Here is a 17320-nt window from a genome sequence, read left to right on the forward strand (position 1 = left end):
TGGTCTCGGCTACGGCACTTCCTGTGCACGGTGATCTTGAGGATTTTTCACAGTTTAAACGACGTCACTAGATTGGCCCATCATCATCAGCATAAAGAATCCTTTGCCAGGAATTAAGTTTTGGCAATTTTGTGTCCGAACTTGAGAATTCTGAGTAACGGAACTGGCTCATTAAGAGAGGCAGCCTATTACACTGCTAATAGGTCAAAACGGCCAGAAAACGGCCACATACCAAATTTGGAGTTCTTCGAATGTTCTTCATTGCCCACATGATGGATCGGGTTGTTGAAGCTACCTCCTTAGCACCTCCGCACCACAGCAGCCAATAATCTGGCCTTCCGGGGCTCGACGGCGGGTTTGCGCAATCCTCGGGTGAATAAACGTTATTGGGTCAAACTGGGTAAATAAAGGTGGCAAAGTTCAGATCGTGTTCGGAGCACAAAACCCACACAACCAGCCGCCCAGCCGAAAGCGGCCCAGAAATCGATATATTGTTGCCTCAACATCACTCAACGCGCGCGCGAGCGTGTTGATTTACGATCGACGGAGTTGCGGTAGCTTCATCGGCTCGCGATCGACAAGGAAGATCGCGATCGAATCGCGGCACCACCATTCAGGCGCCATTGACCTTGTCCTCGCGATCGCGAAGAGCTGTGGGGAGGGGGGGCCGGGTGCCAGTAAGAGCACATCGGAGAACAGAGCGAGGCGGCCGATTCTAGACCATGATGAAATGATGATCCCTCGCAGCGATTGTTCCGGAGCGGCCCAATTGTTGGACGTAACAATCACAATTGTCAAAGCCATCGGGACGACCTTCGCGAGCTGCCCGTTTTGCGATGTGCTCGTCTCAAGACCGGACGAAGACCGTTTCCCCCTGACATAGGTGACACACGCGCGGTGGTTTGCGTCGACCGGAAAGTACCGCAAAGAAGTAAAAAGGCGAAATCAATCAACGGCGCGGTGCACCGAGCAAAGATGGCGGCGCGGTGACATCTTAGATCGCGCGGTACCACCACTAATTGGCATTCAGCAGATGGCGCTGATGGCACGCGATATGGCCGCAGGGAAGCTGAAGGTAGCACAGGAGCAAAAAAAGGCAAACGGAACCCTCGGTAGGAGACACAAAAGTGCCAATAAACGCGCGCGACAGTGGCCAATCCTTCGGTTGAGGTTAGGTGTGCGATCTTGGCGTTACCAGCGGCCATGTGGTGACGTTTCGTGTCAGCTCTCGCCGGTGGCCAGCAACATCATTGCCATTAGTCAACGGTTATTGTTCTTTCCATGCTACGCGAAAGAAACCCCAACATGAGCGGAGCGCAAAAAGACCGAACGATTCCGGGCCACCTATGCCACGGTTTGACATGAGAGGAGCAGCATCATCATCGTCACCGGGGCTGCAATGGGCTTTAATCGAATTCAGTAAATGGCGATCACCTTGCGAAGGGGGTCTTTGCTTTGACATTAATCATCACGAGTGTACGGTTGCTATTGGTGCCTCGCGGTCAACCGGCCTGTGATTTAAATCGTTCATCGCGCCGTGCGAGGACTGGAGCGCGGCCTTTTTTGTGCGTCCAATGGGCAAAAACCTAAATCTTGTTAGAAGGTACTGGAGGTAAATTGAGACATCGTCCCGGGGTTTTATGGCTGGTTGTTTGTTTGTTTGTTTGATTAAAGCCTTTGGGTAGCTAAAAAACGATAATAGTAACTGTTGACTATGTAATTGGCACATTAGACATGCTAACAAAAATAGTACTGAAACATAAAAAGCATATCCTTGATAGTGTCACGTAGGTAGTAAGCCCATTAGTATACGACTGTACCACGGAAAATTCAAATCATCGCAATAAATTGAAACAAATTTTGTTAAATATTGTTTCCACCATTACACGAATCAGCTCAGAAAAAAGGGTAATCGAATAGGTTAGCAAAAACGTTAACATTTTTGCTGCAAAGAAGCGTGACCAAATTTTGACAATTCCTGCGGGCGGGCTTTATGGCTTTGACATCTACCAAACCCTTTGTTTATTATACAAATGTTGACCAGTTTTGAAATAATAAATTTCAAACGTTTCCTGCTCAGGATTCCGTCTGACGTCAGGCCTATTCTCCCAACAGTGGCCCACGTGCGCCATAAACAGAAAGTGACATCGTGCCCTATGGCCATACGATGCCCTATTGAAAGTGTTTAATTATAACCTCTGAAAGCGTCCCCTTGCACGGGTATGTTTGCATATCATTAACCAGAGGCTCCGGAGTGGCAAGTGGCCCATAACTGCATAAACCCACAAGCCACTAGTTAGCATTACCGCTCCGACCTGAACTGGTTCCCCGGCAAGTGGTGCTTCTTGCGCTCCACCAGAGCAAGTGTACGGCCATCTCCGCAGGGCCAGCAAATGCTTCGCGCAACCATCCATGCCAGACCGATCGAAGCCGAGTGCTGATTATTGAAAGGTTAGCGCGATTAGAATTCTGGTTCAGCTTTTCAAAAATCGATTTATTCGGAATCAACACTCGGCGCGAGACGGCGCGCGCGCGCACGATCGAACGACTTTCAGTCAGCCCAAGACGGGGCCCCGGCTACTAATAAGCGCATCGGCACCACCTAGGCAAGCCGAAGCCTTTTCGATCGCAAAACGTGTGATCGCGAATCTCGCTGGCACATCTGCAGAAGAAGATCGGTGCGCGCGCGAACGTGTGCGCCGAGGGGCATGTGACCGGGTCCGGGGTGGACCGTGGCGGGCCACGTGAGGGAGACCAGAGCCAACATGAGCATCGGTTGCCAGTGGAGCAGGTGGAGTATGTTGGCATCCACTCACGGCCGTGCCATTCCGCGTCACGGAGTGGAAGCCACTAATAGAAAATGGCCCTCCCGGTCGAAGGAGTGGCCGCGTACAGAACCGTAACTAAAGCTTCTCCCACACACACACACACAGACACAGGCCTGGCGTTTAGTGGAGCGATGCTCACCCGGATCAGCGTGGTGCTGTGGCTGCTACATGGTTGAGAATTAATATTTGTTAAAACATAAATATCAAGGTAATATCAGGCCCAAGCCCAGAGGCAGAGCGAGAGAGGTGCGTTCCTTGCGAGAAGATGTGGTCGGGTTTGCTGCTCTCGTTCGTTGCTTCCAGTCCGGGGAGTCCGAATACTTGGCGCGACTCCCGAGGAGACGTCTCTCGATATGTGTGCTATGTGGACGATGTGGATGTGGCGCCTGAGGCGTCTCTGTCGCGGGCACGGAGGACCCCTCGCCCCCGTGCCCGACATGGTGGGAATGCGCTTATGGTTCGGTTTCTCTCCTCGACCGCCTCGGTGACGTCGTCGCGCGTCTAGGCCGGGATATTTGATGGCTAATTTGAAGTCAGGTGAGATCGCAAGTTCGCCGGATTAATGTATGTCAGCCGGTCAGGTTTTGCATAGCGAAAAATGAGGTAGGTTTGTCAAGGGCTGGCCCACGGCATGGCGATGGCGGTGCACGTGGGGAAGGTGAGTTTTGTAATCCTGGCCTTATTAGCTGTCGCAACCGAAAAAAAGGCGCACAGAATTTATGTGACGTGCGGAAGAATGTGCCCTCAGGTCTGCTAGGGCTGGGTGTCGTGACTGGTGTCATTAGCTTCGAGCCTGACTGGGACCGAATATGCCCAACGAGGTTCTCAGCGAATCAGCTGACTATCGATGAGAGTCGTTACATTGTCAAGCTTAATCTGAGATTTAGTTCAATCCTGGGAATGAAGGCTCCGAGATATGCGAGGTCTTTTCAAAAGTGTACAGTAAGTAAAAAAGTATTACAGCGTGCAACATTGCATGTAAGTCACTGGTGCTACCTACTAGTCGCTTCTGCTCCCCTAGTGCAATTTTGGAGTTTTCGGGTTTCGGATTTTGTCAAAAATTACGGATACGTCACCAGGAAGTCTGCTCCTTTCTCCGTCACCGGATCATCGGAAAATGAGAATGAAAATAGGCCTGGCGACGCACGCCGGGTGTAGCTAGTTCTTGAATAAAAACAATTTAAAAACAATAGGAATTGGTGATATGTCTTGTACATACCACGTAATACCCTACACAGAGTGGAACTATGTAAATAATGTAACTAACGGCAAAGTGTAGTGGTGGCCAAATCGAAATCGAAAATAACGGTTACAGATCCTATATGCATGGTCGGTGTCCTATATTGGAATGCCCGTAGACTTAAATTGCTAACCCAACGCAGTGTCGTTAGGTAACGTTTCCAATCAGTGGCCTTTCTGGCCAAGATATGTCTAGCCCGCAGCAATGTAAACATAGGACTTGCTGAGTTCATCTTGCGACTTTCCATAAAATCGGTCGCCACCTACCCACCGATTGTGGGTATTGAGTCTGGGCTTCCCAAAGGCACAGCATTTCAATTACCATCACTAGCCAGTTACTGGCTCCCGGGCACCCGGTGCTCATCTTTACCGAGCTACGCGCCCGCAATTGCTCCACCCGATTGTGGAACTGGCGCTGGGGCATCCGCACGGCAGTTGCCGAACCGCGAACCAACCGGCGGTGTAAATGAGATCACAAGCAAACGATGCCAAGATTGGCATCGTGTTTGACTTACAAAATGTTTTTTGGTCTGGTTGTGGCTTTTCCTTTCGCTCGCCGCTGAGAGTTTGTGGGGCAAAAAAGGTTTGTCTGCTCGATCCAAGACACGGAACGCTCAAAATGTACTTCTGAAGTTGGTGACCATCGGCGCCAAGAGACGTCGCGTGAGTGAGGCGAGCGAAGTAAGTAATTGTTCAATTTTTCTACGCAAATCTGGAGGAGAATCTTCCCACCAGGTTTCCCCATAAGCTTCCTACGAAGCTAGCTAGACAGAGCGGTTGCGCAACATGGCCGAGCCAGACCCATACAGAGTTCCAGGCAGCTAGCAAGGGACAGCCCAACTAAATTGCCGACAACGGCCACCACGGTTGAAGAGGAGCCGAAACTTCGCGTGGTTCGCGTGCCCACAATGGTGGTCACCTCTCGCTGCCCCAAAATGGTGCAAATGGCGTAAAGTAAATCGATTTTACTCTCCTCGCCCACCGCTCGCCCTTAATAAGCCCTCGCGGGGTTCGGAAGACTCGTGGGCAATGGGGCATTTTCGATTAATAATTCTCTCCGCTCCGATCTCGACCGTACTTTCGGTCGGTAGGGGCAGCGCAAAAAAGGAACAATAATAAAATAAACAGTGTAATGAGCTATTTTTCACCGCATCGTGGGCCGCCAAGTACGCCAAGTGGACAAAGAGGAAAAAAACAAGCAACACAACCGTTAAACGTTTTATTTGGGGTTGACTGGTTGACCAATGGGTTCCAGCGATCGTGTGATCAATGCGCTTTTGTGACGGACATTTCGAAACACATTCACCGGGTGGGCAAGATCGAGAAGTAACAGATAGATCACCCTACAACCGTGGGCCGAAGACATTATGTAAATATTATCTGTAGTACAGTGTCGCTGGCCCGCAGACTTGGAGCTTGATTGTCTATTGGATTCCACGGCAACGTACGCCACACGTCACGGTCACGTCGGTGGCCCATCATCGGGTGGTTTGGGCTTTAAAGAACCCAATATGTTACCCAAAAATGGGAGTTGGCATTGAAAAACTCATAGCGCCACAAACGGTACCGGTTGTGGTTAGCATCCTCTGGCAAAGCTATCTAGACGTTAAATCACACGGTACATCAAATGTTAATGAAGCGCGTTAGGAAATGATTTGTTCAATCTGAAGCGGGCGATCAACGAGCACCATTTCTTGTAGGGCACTTTACGCTGCCGAGCAAACGGCACAGCCTACCTGGCAGCAGCGGGCCGACCTGTCAATCAGATGATCACCACCACCGAGTTCAAGTCTCGTCACTCTGTTGCTCCTCTTTCCTACCAAGGGTGTTCAAGTAGTTTTGCGGTTGGATAAGAAAACCCCAATTTTATGGATTTCAAACTTTATTGACACTTTATTGTTCAGTATGGTCTCCCTGAATATCAATGCACTTGGTCCAACTAGATTCCAATTTATGAATTCCATCCCTGAAGTGAGAATCTGGAAGGGTTGCCGAATACGCTTCCGGGGCTGTTACGACCTCATCATTTGAAGAAAAATGTTTTCCACGCAAGCATTTCTTTAGGTCTGGAAACAGATGGAAGTCACCAGTGGCCAAATTTGGTGAATACGGTGGATGATCCAACATTTCGAATTCTTGTGAACGTTACATTGTCCGGATGAAAAAGTACTTTTTTCATATGCAAACCGGGCCTTTTTTCATGAATTTTCTCCTTCAGCTGGTCCAAAAGGTTATAAAAATATTCAGAACTTATTGTTTTACCAGATTGGAAGTTATCCACAAACAAAATTCCTTTCGTATCTCAAAAACCTGATGCTAACCTAATTCAACTTCAATCGCTGCACTGTGTGAAACTGTGTGAAGTTCGAATGAAGAGTGTACCAACATAACAAAATTAATTCCTATATTGAAGCGCAAAACTTATTGAAGAACCCAGTAGTTGTCAAACAGTGGACAGAAGTTGGACACGATTTTAATAAAGACAAAGAGAAGTAGAGAGTGAGAGAGAGATTTATTGACAAATTTTATTGACAAAACGCCAAGCTTGTCGTCAATTGTAGTTGGTGACCAATTCCGTGGACCTGCGAAAGGCCTGTCAGTATTTCGCCACAATTAACTTGATCAGAACGCGCAATCGTCGTTAAAAGTGATCTACAAAGTGAGTAATAAATTTGCACAAAACGAAATGGCGGGAGCCATTTCTGGGAATGCGATGATCACCCAAAACCCGGGAGCCGCAATCGGCGCGCAGTAGTTAAATTTCTATTTCGAGCCCAAACCAAACAAAACCCACGGTGTTGAAAGCAGCACCGTAATTTTCCCAGTGCTACCCAGCAATCCACCTGAAACCGCAAACCCGGCAGTCGTGAAGTCGGTCGCGCAAAGAATGCGGCCCAATTTAGTGTCCCAAACGAAGAAGTCACCCGACTCTGCCGGATGAAGCATGATCCGAACGGTACAAATTAATCGCTCCGTCTCTCTGAGGCCTCTCCCATTGTGCACGGCGCACAGTGGGATAAAGTGCGGGCACTCGCCAAAAATCCCGCCGTCGCAAAAAGGCCGCAGTCAGCGACGGCGATCAGCCTTGGATCGGAAGTTGCAGAAACGTCCCGACAGAGCCCAAACTAAGACGGGCCGTATTACCACCGGCACCGGTGAGCGGCAAGATGCATTCCGAAACTGGATAATTAGAGAGCGGCTGGCGAGCCTTTGGCGCCGCCGCCGCCACCGCCGCGGTGCCAAAGAGCAAAAACACTACGCAGCAAGGCAACGGCGACGGCTGATGGCGAACGGAATTCGCGAATTTGATTGCGATCGGTGCGAACGTTTCGCGCCGGGCGCCACGAATCGTTGTAGCGGTGAGAAGATCAAGGCCACCGGCGTAGAACCGATTGCCGGTCCGGGAGGGAGTCCATCCGTTCGGGAGGCGAATCTGATGCCCGATGCCGGATGATTTAAGCGCGGGGCACCCGGCGAAAGGTCACCGACAGGGATCGCAGCTTCGCGGGGCTGCTCCGGGGCTGCAAGTGAACCACATTCGGGGGGGGGCCCAAACGCGTTCCCTGTTGGGCCCCAGCTGTTCCGGGGCTGATCGACCGGATCTGATAGCCCCTTGGCATTGGTCTTGGACCCAGCAGTGGCCGCGAGCCGCACGGTTTGCCCTCGGGTCAACAGCTTCTTCAGCAGCCTCTTCACCGGCGCCCGCGACCGGACATCGCTGGAGATGGACGCTTCCGAGTGAAGAAGTCTTGCGCGCCACTTCGCCCATCCATAGACAATCGATGGTAATTAACGTTGTTGCATGCTACTTAAAGGTTCCAAGCGCAAAAACAACATTAAAAGGTTCCTCGCGGAGAGAAAGATTTAGAGGGAGAGGCAGACGGAGAGCAGAAAACACCTTCAGAATCATAAATTCATGACCGAGGTCCCAGATTTGCGTTGGTCACGTGTCATTATCAAAATTTGAAGGCAAGGGCTTCGGGGCAAGTGTGTGTGTGTGGGTTTTTGCTGGCCATCCTCCACGTTTGGTGGCGTCACATCAGCATCATCAGCAAATTTTCGTCCGCTTTTTCCTGCCTCTTTGGCACGTTCTGGTCCAAGCGAGCGACCATCGATCGGAAGCGATCTTGATCGCTTATTAAATCAATCAGCCATATTAAGAACCATTCATTGGCGCGTTACGTCAGCCGATTTGGACAGTCACGGCCGACAGATGGCTTAGGCTTTCGGATTACGATCGGGCTGTTATGTATAAGAAGGAAAGCGCAGTTGTTAGGTCTGCCCGGAACTGAACGGTTTGCTGAAAGACATTCAATAATGAAACAGTGATTGAATGTGGCGATCATATGATTGATTACGGTATTTTTTTTTGGTTCGTTTCTGCTCAAATGAGAATCAGAATGAGAAAGATCTTTTAGATGTCGCACCCCGCCAGCCAAGCCTAACACGATGAAGATACGAATAACAGAGATTGACTGGGGCACAATATTAACGGTCTAAAGACGTTTAATTTGACTTAGTTCCATTTCGATACCTTTGGCACAAAATTTTGGCATGAAAAGAGAACGACAAATGATAATATAAAAAGGTTAAATTCTTATACAAATTCCAGTGAAATCCTATGGAAGAATATAAGTTGGAAGACACCTTGATAAGCGACTAATATTTGTAAGAAGTAATAATGGACTTCGGTTGGAACTTGTCCAAAATAATTGGTTCTTAAAAGAAGATGTAGATTACTGTGAACATTCTGAAGGATCCGAACCAGGAGTAAAAGGACAGGACTTCAAATAACTATAAAAAATAGTAACTGCTGTATCCTCAACAAGTGGCAGATAATGAGCTAAATTGCCATATTTACTTCCACTTCAATGGAATAGTGCTACTTGGAATGTTCTAAAATAAATCTTTCATCACAAAATCGCGAACTGCCACTGCATTAGTAATTTCACCGTCACGTCCCAAGACGGTGTCTTAACTGTCAGTAGAGTAAACAATTACCGCAATAAAAAATCTGTAGGTCAAACCTTGAACATAATTAAATCTGTCAGTTCATCACTGACACATTACGAGGGCGGAAACAAAACAAATGCAAAAGCGTGGGTGCGAAAAACGGTCACCTCGGGCCGTGCCTTGATGCAAGCATATGGCTCCGAATGAGCATATTCTCAGAAGCAACTAGCCGTCAAATGCCGTGTAAAAATCATCATGGTCCGATTGTATCACCGACACTTGGGGCCCGGTAGTCCCTCGGCATCCCTAGAAAGCTTGGGTTCGCAATGGGCCATCAAATGACTCGCAGCGCCACCGGCATATGGGAAGGGCGGTGGGAAATCCCGATAAGCATCAGTTGGCTAATTATCAAATAGGTTAATTTACAAACCACCAGTCGGAGTTAGCTGCCGAGGTCATTATTATTTTATTTCGCTGCATGACCTAAGGTCAGAACTCCGTCACCAATGTCGAAACATGTGTGCCACTTGTTAGGTCGGCCCTTGTTTCAGATTCCAACTCACATGAGCCGGAAGCAGCAACATTTCGGCACCATAGTGCCCCACGAACTAACACCTTCGCAGATGATAAAGATGGTAGGATGTTCATAGATTTAGCGGCACGAAGCTCGGAGACTTCGATTCCGGATGTCACACCTTAAACCAATTCGGCCCCAACTACTAATCGGAATTCTGTGCAACCTTCAGAAGCCCATCTATTGCCATGGTACGACCCTCGTTCGGTAGATCGGAAAAGATAAAAGAGCACCCAACGAGGAAGATCTCTTCTCTCCCTTGCAGGATGGTCTCAGGTGCGCAGTTGAAGACTTTGACTGGGTGGAGATCGAACACCGGTCCGTAGCAGTAGAACGAGAACTGAACGGTATGTGACGGGCTCGGGGTTCGTTGCCAGCAGAAGTCACGATTTTCGTCTGTTTTGATCGCTCTAAATGCCACCGCGAGCCCTTAGAGCTCTGTCAGCTCCAAGAATTACGCCAAGAACGGTACACACTGCGAATTCTTTCTCTCGTCGGCGTGGTGAGCATGTGAGATGAAGAATTGCGTAACGACAGAGGGCAGACCACACAGACACACACTCAGGTGTCTTGGATATAGAGCTTGAGAATGGAAGGCTTTAGAACACTTCTATCTTGGTAAACGTTATTCTAAATTACTAAATTTACGCGGTTCGCCACCTTGTTGTGAAGAGCTCAAATGGCAGATCAGCAAGGATGAGCCACAAAATGGCAGACTAAAAGAGAATGTATTTCAGCACTCAAAACGAGCAGACTGGACCGACTATCACTTGGCGGAGAGGCGCATTTTCGCAAGGACGCAGCATTATTTTCGGCCCAAAAGGTTAAGCGCGATTGGCTCACTTACCGAACCATAAAAATCTTAAAATGAAATTTTGCTTAATATCGTTTGTCCGACCGGCAAGTACTTGGCCGGTGCCGATGCCTGCTTGGTGATGGTACCCCGGTGCCGGTGAGTGAGTGTTTTGGGAAGAAACCTTCCAAGATGAAGGCCTCCACGAGAGATTGCAACCGTAGGTTGGACGCAGGAAGGAGCAGAGAAAAAAATCAAAACTACGAAAGTTGACCTCCCGGTGATGCAGAAAACGGAGATGGATGCTGTCATGGTTGTTGCGTTTTAATTCGAAGCGATTCGTCGGTCGATTTATAGTATTTTGATGGTGAAGGTTAGCGCTATTGGACGGCACCGATCCGGTCACCCACTAAAGGCACCAAAAGAAACCGGCCCGCCAGTTCCCGACGATTGATTCGCGTTCGAATCATCATTCGGATCATCAATTCATGATCATCACGATGCGGAGTTTGGCGAGTCCCGATTAACCTTTGGGTGACCTGCCTTGGGGGGGGGGGGGAAGCAGAAGCGCAGCCATGATAACCGGTGGCATGCGCTCTGGTAAGCCGTTCGCGTGTGTGGGCCTGATTCTACAAGCATCGTAAATATTTACAGTTTTATTATCTTTATTACGCGGAGCTAAGTTAGCTACCTGGCTGCGAAGCAGTCTTTCGTAAGCTCGTAATCCTTGAAATGATGAAGAATACAGAGGGACTCGTGAAGGGCAGATATTGTATGGAATGTTCCCGTTTTGCAAAAAATACATCTAGTTTCACAATTCGTAATACTAATTATAATATTGCTATAAGTTGATTGAGATTCGAATAGTGTTGAAATAAATAAAGTTTTATATTGAAAGTTAAAATAAATTGCAAAACGAGTAAACGTTATGAAAGTGTAATGAAAAGAACATTCAAAATGAAAAGGTTAGAGAAAAAAGTAAGTAAATCAAGTAAGTAATTTACAGGGAACAAACAAAAGTTTAAAGAGAAACCAATGTAGGTGCATCACCTGAACGAGTAATGTTTCAAACCACTCCAAAGACAATGGCCTGCCTTTAGACACAAATTGTTCAATATACTTTGGCTAAAATACAGATCAGCACTACAGAGCAGTGCAGTTATTTTACAAACAAACACGTCAAATAGGTAACGACAAAGCTTTCTACGACAGCCAGAAGTAGAGTCAGTAGAAGTGCCAGAGTTCCAGCTCCAGGTTTCTGCCAATTTCGCTTCGGTCCGTTCGTTGAAAAAGCATCCATTTTCGAATCCATCCATTTTCGAGTGCATCCGTTGGTGCCCGTGGCAGCTCTCGCTGCACGACGCGATCCTACTACTTCGAAAGCTTCTTGTAGTACATCGGAATGAACCTCTCAGCCAATGACGGAGCTTAGTATACTGTTGGACGAAGCTTAGTATATATTGGCGCGCCGTTAGCTGTCGCTCATCTGAGGCGCACTGCGAGCCTCCGTCAAGTGCGTCGCTGAGTGACGAAGCCGCTGTCTCCAACAAACCGCTGGAGTGTGCTACTATACGCTGCGGATGCTATACGATCGTCTACGACGATCATGAACCTTGCTCACGACGAACGGAATTTGCTCGGTCGGGTCGGGCTTCGGCCGCGGGTTTTCCTTCAAACCGAAGCAGAAGCTACAGCAGTGTGCGAGCTTCGGCGCAGCGCAACTACAACTTTGTTAGGCGCCGAGGCTGCCTTTCACGTGTACGGATGCGCCGGCACACTTCATGGGGTCCGTGGCACCCCCCCGGCATGCCGGTAGAGATGGTAGCGCAATTACTGGCGTCATATTAACAGCTGAGCTGAGCATCTTCCGACGAGCCCACCGCAAGCCGGGTGGTTGTAGCGCTACACAGCAACATCGGCCAATCTCCGGGCAGTCGGGTTCACTTGGTGGTATTGTTTGTGGTTTTTTGTTGCTGTTGCTGCTGCGGCTGCTACGCTTCATGTTTGCTTCTCGGTGTAGGTTGTGGCGCATCGGACCCCAAAACGAGGCAAAAAGAAATAGACAATCCGAGACACACATAATTTCAAACCCAAACCCCGCCAGTGGGGTAGAACACGGTGGGCCCCCCGACCGGACCGGACCGAGGCAGTTCGCATAAAGGTTGGCCACGGTGACGAGCGGAGCAATAGTCGACCACAGGATACGCTCGTGAGCACATCCGGTATTCTCCAGCCAGCAAAGTGCGTGAAGTACACAGTTCTCGACCGAGAACCCGAACCCGTCCGTCAAGTGAAGTGATTTTGTAGTTTCTCGAAAGCAGCAACGATGAAGTTTGTGGTGAGTAGTGCGCCAGCGAGTAATTTAAGTGCACAATGATGTGGGATCCACAAAGACCACGAACTATAGTGTCGTTAAAATAAGTTTAAAAACTGTTTATTGGAGACACAGGAAGCACTCCACGTGAGACCAACAGTTTCAGTGTTCGGTAGTGTAAATACGTTAGTGGCACTTACCACGAAAGCTTCAGCTGATAACCAGCATAACATGGACAAGGTGGAACATACCATTTGGCAGTATCTGTGACTGTAGAACGATGCAAAAGAGGTCCAATAACTATGTTTTTATATGCATAAAGATTTGTGCAGCATTCTCGTTGTTTCATTCAAGCTCTTCATGCTTACACAATTATTTCCGCTATCAGATTTTGAAAGGTTAAATAATTACAGAAATGGTCCAAGCTGCACTACAAATTAGGAGTGTACCGAATTGGCAAGAAAAAATTTGGAAAGAAAGTTAGAAAACATCATTGAAATTCAAACTTTACCGCAAATCTTACGAGATGCTTTGTTGCTTCACACGCTCCAGCGCGTGATTCGTTCGCTTAGCGCGCTGACCACTCACCTGTTTTTTGATCTGTTATCCAACTTCACCTGGTGGGTTGTCTTTTAACAGGTGGCTTTAACGCATGAAAAAATATTCAATGGATAAGAAACAACTGGGCCAAATCGTGTCACTGGCACCCACTGAACTGGCGGTTAATAATTGCCTGACATAGTTTTATGGCAACATTTTCGGTAACCACAACTGCGGAGTGAAGTCAGCGTTACCATTGAGATATTGAGACTCACGAGTCTGCTACTGGATTGTGCAAATTTTTCAATTTGTACGGAACAATTGAACCAGCAACATATGACCAGCACCAGCATGCAAAGTAATAAAAAAGGAGGAACAGCAAAATGATGTTACATTCACCTCGGAGCATCATAGTTCAATGCAGTGGCTTTTATGGACGTTAATAATGTACCATTAAAAATTATGACCAATGTGCCTCGTGTCCGTGTCGAACCGTCGTCAGGGGGATCCGCCGGCAGATTGGTTTCTCCGTGGTCCTGGTCCACTCTTGAGCTTCGGTTCGTGCAATCCTCTGAGCACTATTGGCGTCGAAGGGGTACTGGGTTTTTGCCCATTTCCACCAACACAAATCTATTGGCGGCCGTAAGCCGCCGTCTGAAAACCTCCTGGAAGAGAAACAAAAGAAAATGAACAATGTCTTTATATTGTTTCCGGCTGACCATAAGCAGCTGGCCGAACTGGGTAGCACCTCTATATTTCATTGCCACGAGTGACGAGTAATGAGGTTGTATAAATGTTACTTTACGATCAGGCTCCAATTGCTGTCAAACCATAAACCATAATTTATTGCCACTTCAACTGCGCAGCTTCTCGGGACCTGGCACGAGAATCTATTATGCTGTGGCACCTTTAATCGGCAGTAGTATAGTCGATGTACGCCTTTAGTTTACTACCAGTAATCATCTTAACTCAGATGAATTTAAACTACAGCTATTTTGTCGACATATTCATTGTCGGGTGTCAAGTGTTTGTCAGCTATGAACGACGCGCCTCAGTGAAAAATGATTCATTTGGATGAAAACCGAAATTCCAACATCGACACCAGGCCGAAATGGCTAAGTAACTAACGGATACATCTTCCACTTGGATGCTACATTTGAGGTGCGCATTGTTAATCTGTTGCATACCGAACATGAAAGCCCACTGAGAACTATGCTGCTGCCGCTCACGACCAGGACAGCAAACCATGGTCGCGATTGTGCAACCCATCGATCAAGGGATATATTTCCGAGGCTCCTCTGCGCGGCTCAACCTTCACTTACCGACTTCGGTGCGTTATTCCGGCTCTGCCAGGCTTTGTAGTAACAGAGGACAGCGCAGGAACACGCAGGAAATGTAGAACCTGTAACGAAACCGAAAGTTAATTGATACTTTGTCGTACCGCATCGTCTGGAGGCGCTTGAAATCGATCCATTCGCTCCCTGTCCCTTAGCTGGAGGCATCAAGCATTCAAACCGCCACCGGGCGGCCACCGGTTGCGATTTAAACCATGTCAAAGTGTCGGGCTCCAAATAGAAAAATGAACAGGCGACCCTCGCGAGACCGCACGAACCGCAGGGACCAAACCTTCTGCTACAGCATCGAAAGGCATCGTCGAGGGGCGCGTGTGGGTTTTACGGATGCTAATGGCTTTCCAACGATGCCTCATCGTTCGATCACGTTGCTCGTAAGCGGATATGTGTGCCCTTGTAAAGCGCCCCATCTGGATCACCCTCATGCCGTACGCTTTCAACCCGTTGAAGGCTTTATAATTGGACTACCGGGAAACAAATTTCGCTCTCATTTACCGAATAGCTGTTAATTTCATCAGATGCCACCACATCAGACTGGTGGATGGGGTGGCATCTGATGCTGCTCCCACAATAACTGCCATTAGTGTACTGCCAGCGCAGCGGAACACCGATCACTGGCAACGTCGCTCGTTTTCCACCGTCAAAATTCAAATTATTGTTAGAGTCACCTGTCACCGTGTCAAGCGCATCAAAGGAACCCGGCGGGCTGGTGCCTATATTTAGCCAGGAATGCAATGTCATGAGAGTCATGCCTCTGGAATCCTCAGCGCTAACCGCTCAAAAGATAGACCCTGGGTGCTAGGTGTTGAACTCACGAACAGATCCACGCGCATGAGGAATAAATTACAATTCACAACGTATGTCTTGAAGATCAGCAACGATTAAAATGCACAGAACGTTCGGAAGCTTGCTGATCGCGACCTCATCGTAGGTCTGGCTGCCGGATCCGGAACCGGTAGCTTCTCGGTGGGTACCTGGGTACCGCTATCTTGCACATAAAACAAATCAAGAATTCAATCAAGAAATGCTGCATCTAATGTTACCGGACCGGAACCGAACCTTATATCCGACAGTGACCTTTCCAATCACAGCTCCAAAAGAAAGAAAGCCTTTCCGATATCAAAAGCCAAATGCTACATCAAAAGACGTTTGTCTTGTAAAATCATTCATTCAAAGTGAAACGAAGTCGGCCTTAGCCACCATTTGCGTGCATTTTGTGATCAATTGTTAAGCAAAACAGAATATTTGTTTCAGCCAACTTCATTTTATTATCATCACCACTCAATCACGGATTGAAATAATCCTTTGCTCCTCACATTAAGGAACACATGCATCGAAAATAATGTCACGTTGTCGAAGAACAGAAATGAAATTTTCAACCTGTATTCACCAGTCGGAATCGACCTGGGAAGAATGCTGCTGTCCATGGTGATGAGTAAATTGTACGTTTTGTTCTATAAAGTAGAATTTTGTATTTAATACAACAAATTGTAAAACTTACATTGAATGATTGTAACTACGAACCCCTTGAGGACATGGGTAGAGGATATCTGGAACTATTTGCGTCATTATCCAGTATATATATGGTGACAAAGGATCCGTGTAATTTTGGGCTGCAAACGCACAACCCTCTGTTCTAAAATCGAGTAACAGAGGTTGCCACGTCGTATACTTATAGTCCATCTTTGCAACGAAGTACACAGTATTAACTACTTCCGGTACGGTAAGGGACACGTTTAATGTCGCCGATTGATTACGTCGAGGAATCGTTTTGCAGTAATTGAGTACCGTCCGCTGATAGGGTGCATCGAGGCAAACGAATTTAGTCAAGCGTAGGGTACTTTGCGATGGCGTATTATTGAAATAGTAGTTGACCCCAAACGATGTGTGGAGAGTGTAGCACAAACAGATACCAAAAAGCACAAGCAAGCTTCTCATGATGCCGTATGTTGCCACAGTTTATCCGTTAACGTCGTATACCGGAGAACGAACTTATGTTTAACATTCTGGTTGTTTTTCAAGGCGCTCGCTTTTATATACTTTGTTTGAATCAATGGGAAAATGTATGTTCCAATTATAAGAGTTTGATTGACATAACTGATGAACATGAAACGATTAACATTAAACGATTGTGCTCAGGATAAAGGGTTCTAAAGGGACATGGTAAGCAGATTCTCTTCATACGGGATTGTTTTTCATGAACAAGTTCATAAATGCTTTCGCATTCACTTCAGTAATTATGGTTTTCGCTGATCTTAGTGATATGTTATAATGTCCTGACTTAATTGACTTGACCTGTAATTGATATGAGAATTGTAGAAAAGACCACAATACTTCATCCAAACTTGATTCATCTGCTTGCTGTGATTTTGGGAACATTTATTGTACAAAACGATTACGTTTGATACTCTTTCAGAATCACATTTCTAGATACGATATGTAAATTAGTCATGCACTACAATCTGATACGATGAATAATCAGTATAATGACTGAGACAGACCGATTAACGTGAGAACATGCTTAAACCGCTCAATCGTTCAGTCGCACTATGATAACGATGCCAAAGGAATTAAGAATGCTTACTCGTGGAAATACAATTAACGTGACCATTGTTAGCGATTGTGTTTCTCTCAGATTTATACAATTTTCTGAAACATGTACACCGATGGTTATTTCTGCTTTTTATTACGTTGGATAAATTTGTCAAAAGCCTAGCCTTTTACCAC

General features: G+C 47.3%; 1 protein-coding gene across 1 annotated transcript in view; it reads left to right on the plus strand.

Moving 5' to 3' along the window:
• The first annotated feature begins 12641 nt into the window (after positions 1-12641).
• LOC128277535 (pro-resilin) overlaps positions 12642-17320 on the plus strand; it is a 25132-nt gene continuing 20453 nt past the window's right edge. Inside the window, exon 1 of the mRNA XM_053016008.1 lies at positions 12642-12725. Coding sequence (XP_052871968.1) covers positions 12714-12725 — 12 coding nt within the window. The 5' untranslated portion in view covers positions 12642-12713. The remainder of the gene's footprint in view (positions 12726-17320) is intronic.

The sequence above is a fragment of the Anopheles cruzii genome, chromosome 2 (genome assembly GCF_943734635.1).
Source record: "Anopheles cruzii chromosome 2, idAnoCruzAS_RS32_06, whole genome shotgun sequence".
NCBI lineage: Eukaryota > Metazoa > Arthropoda > Insecta > Diptera > Culicidae > Anopheles > Anopheles cruzii.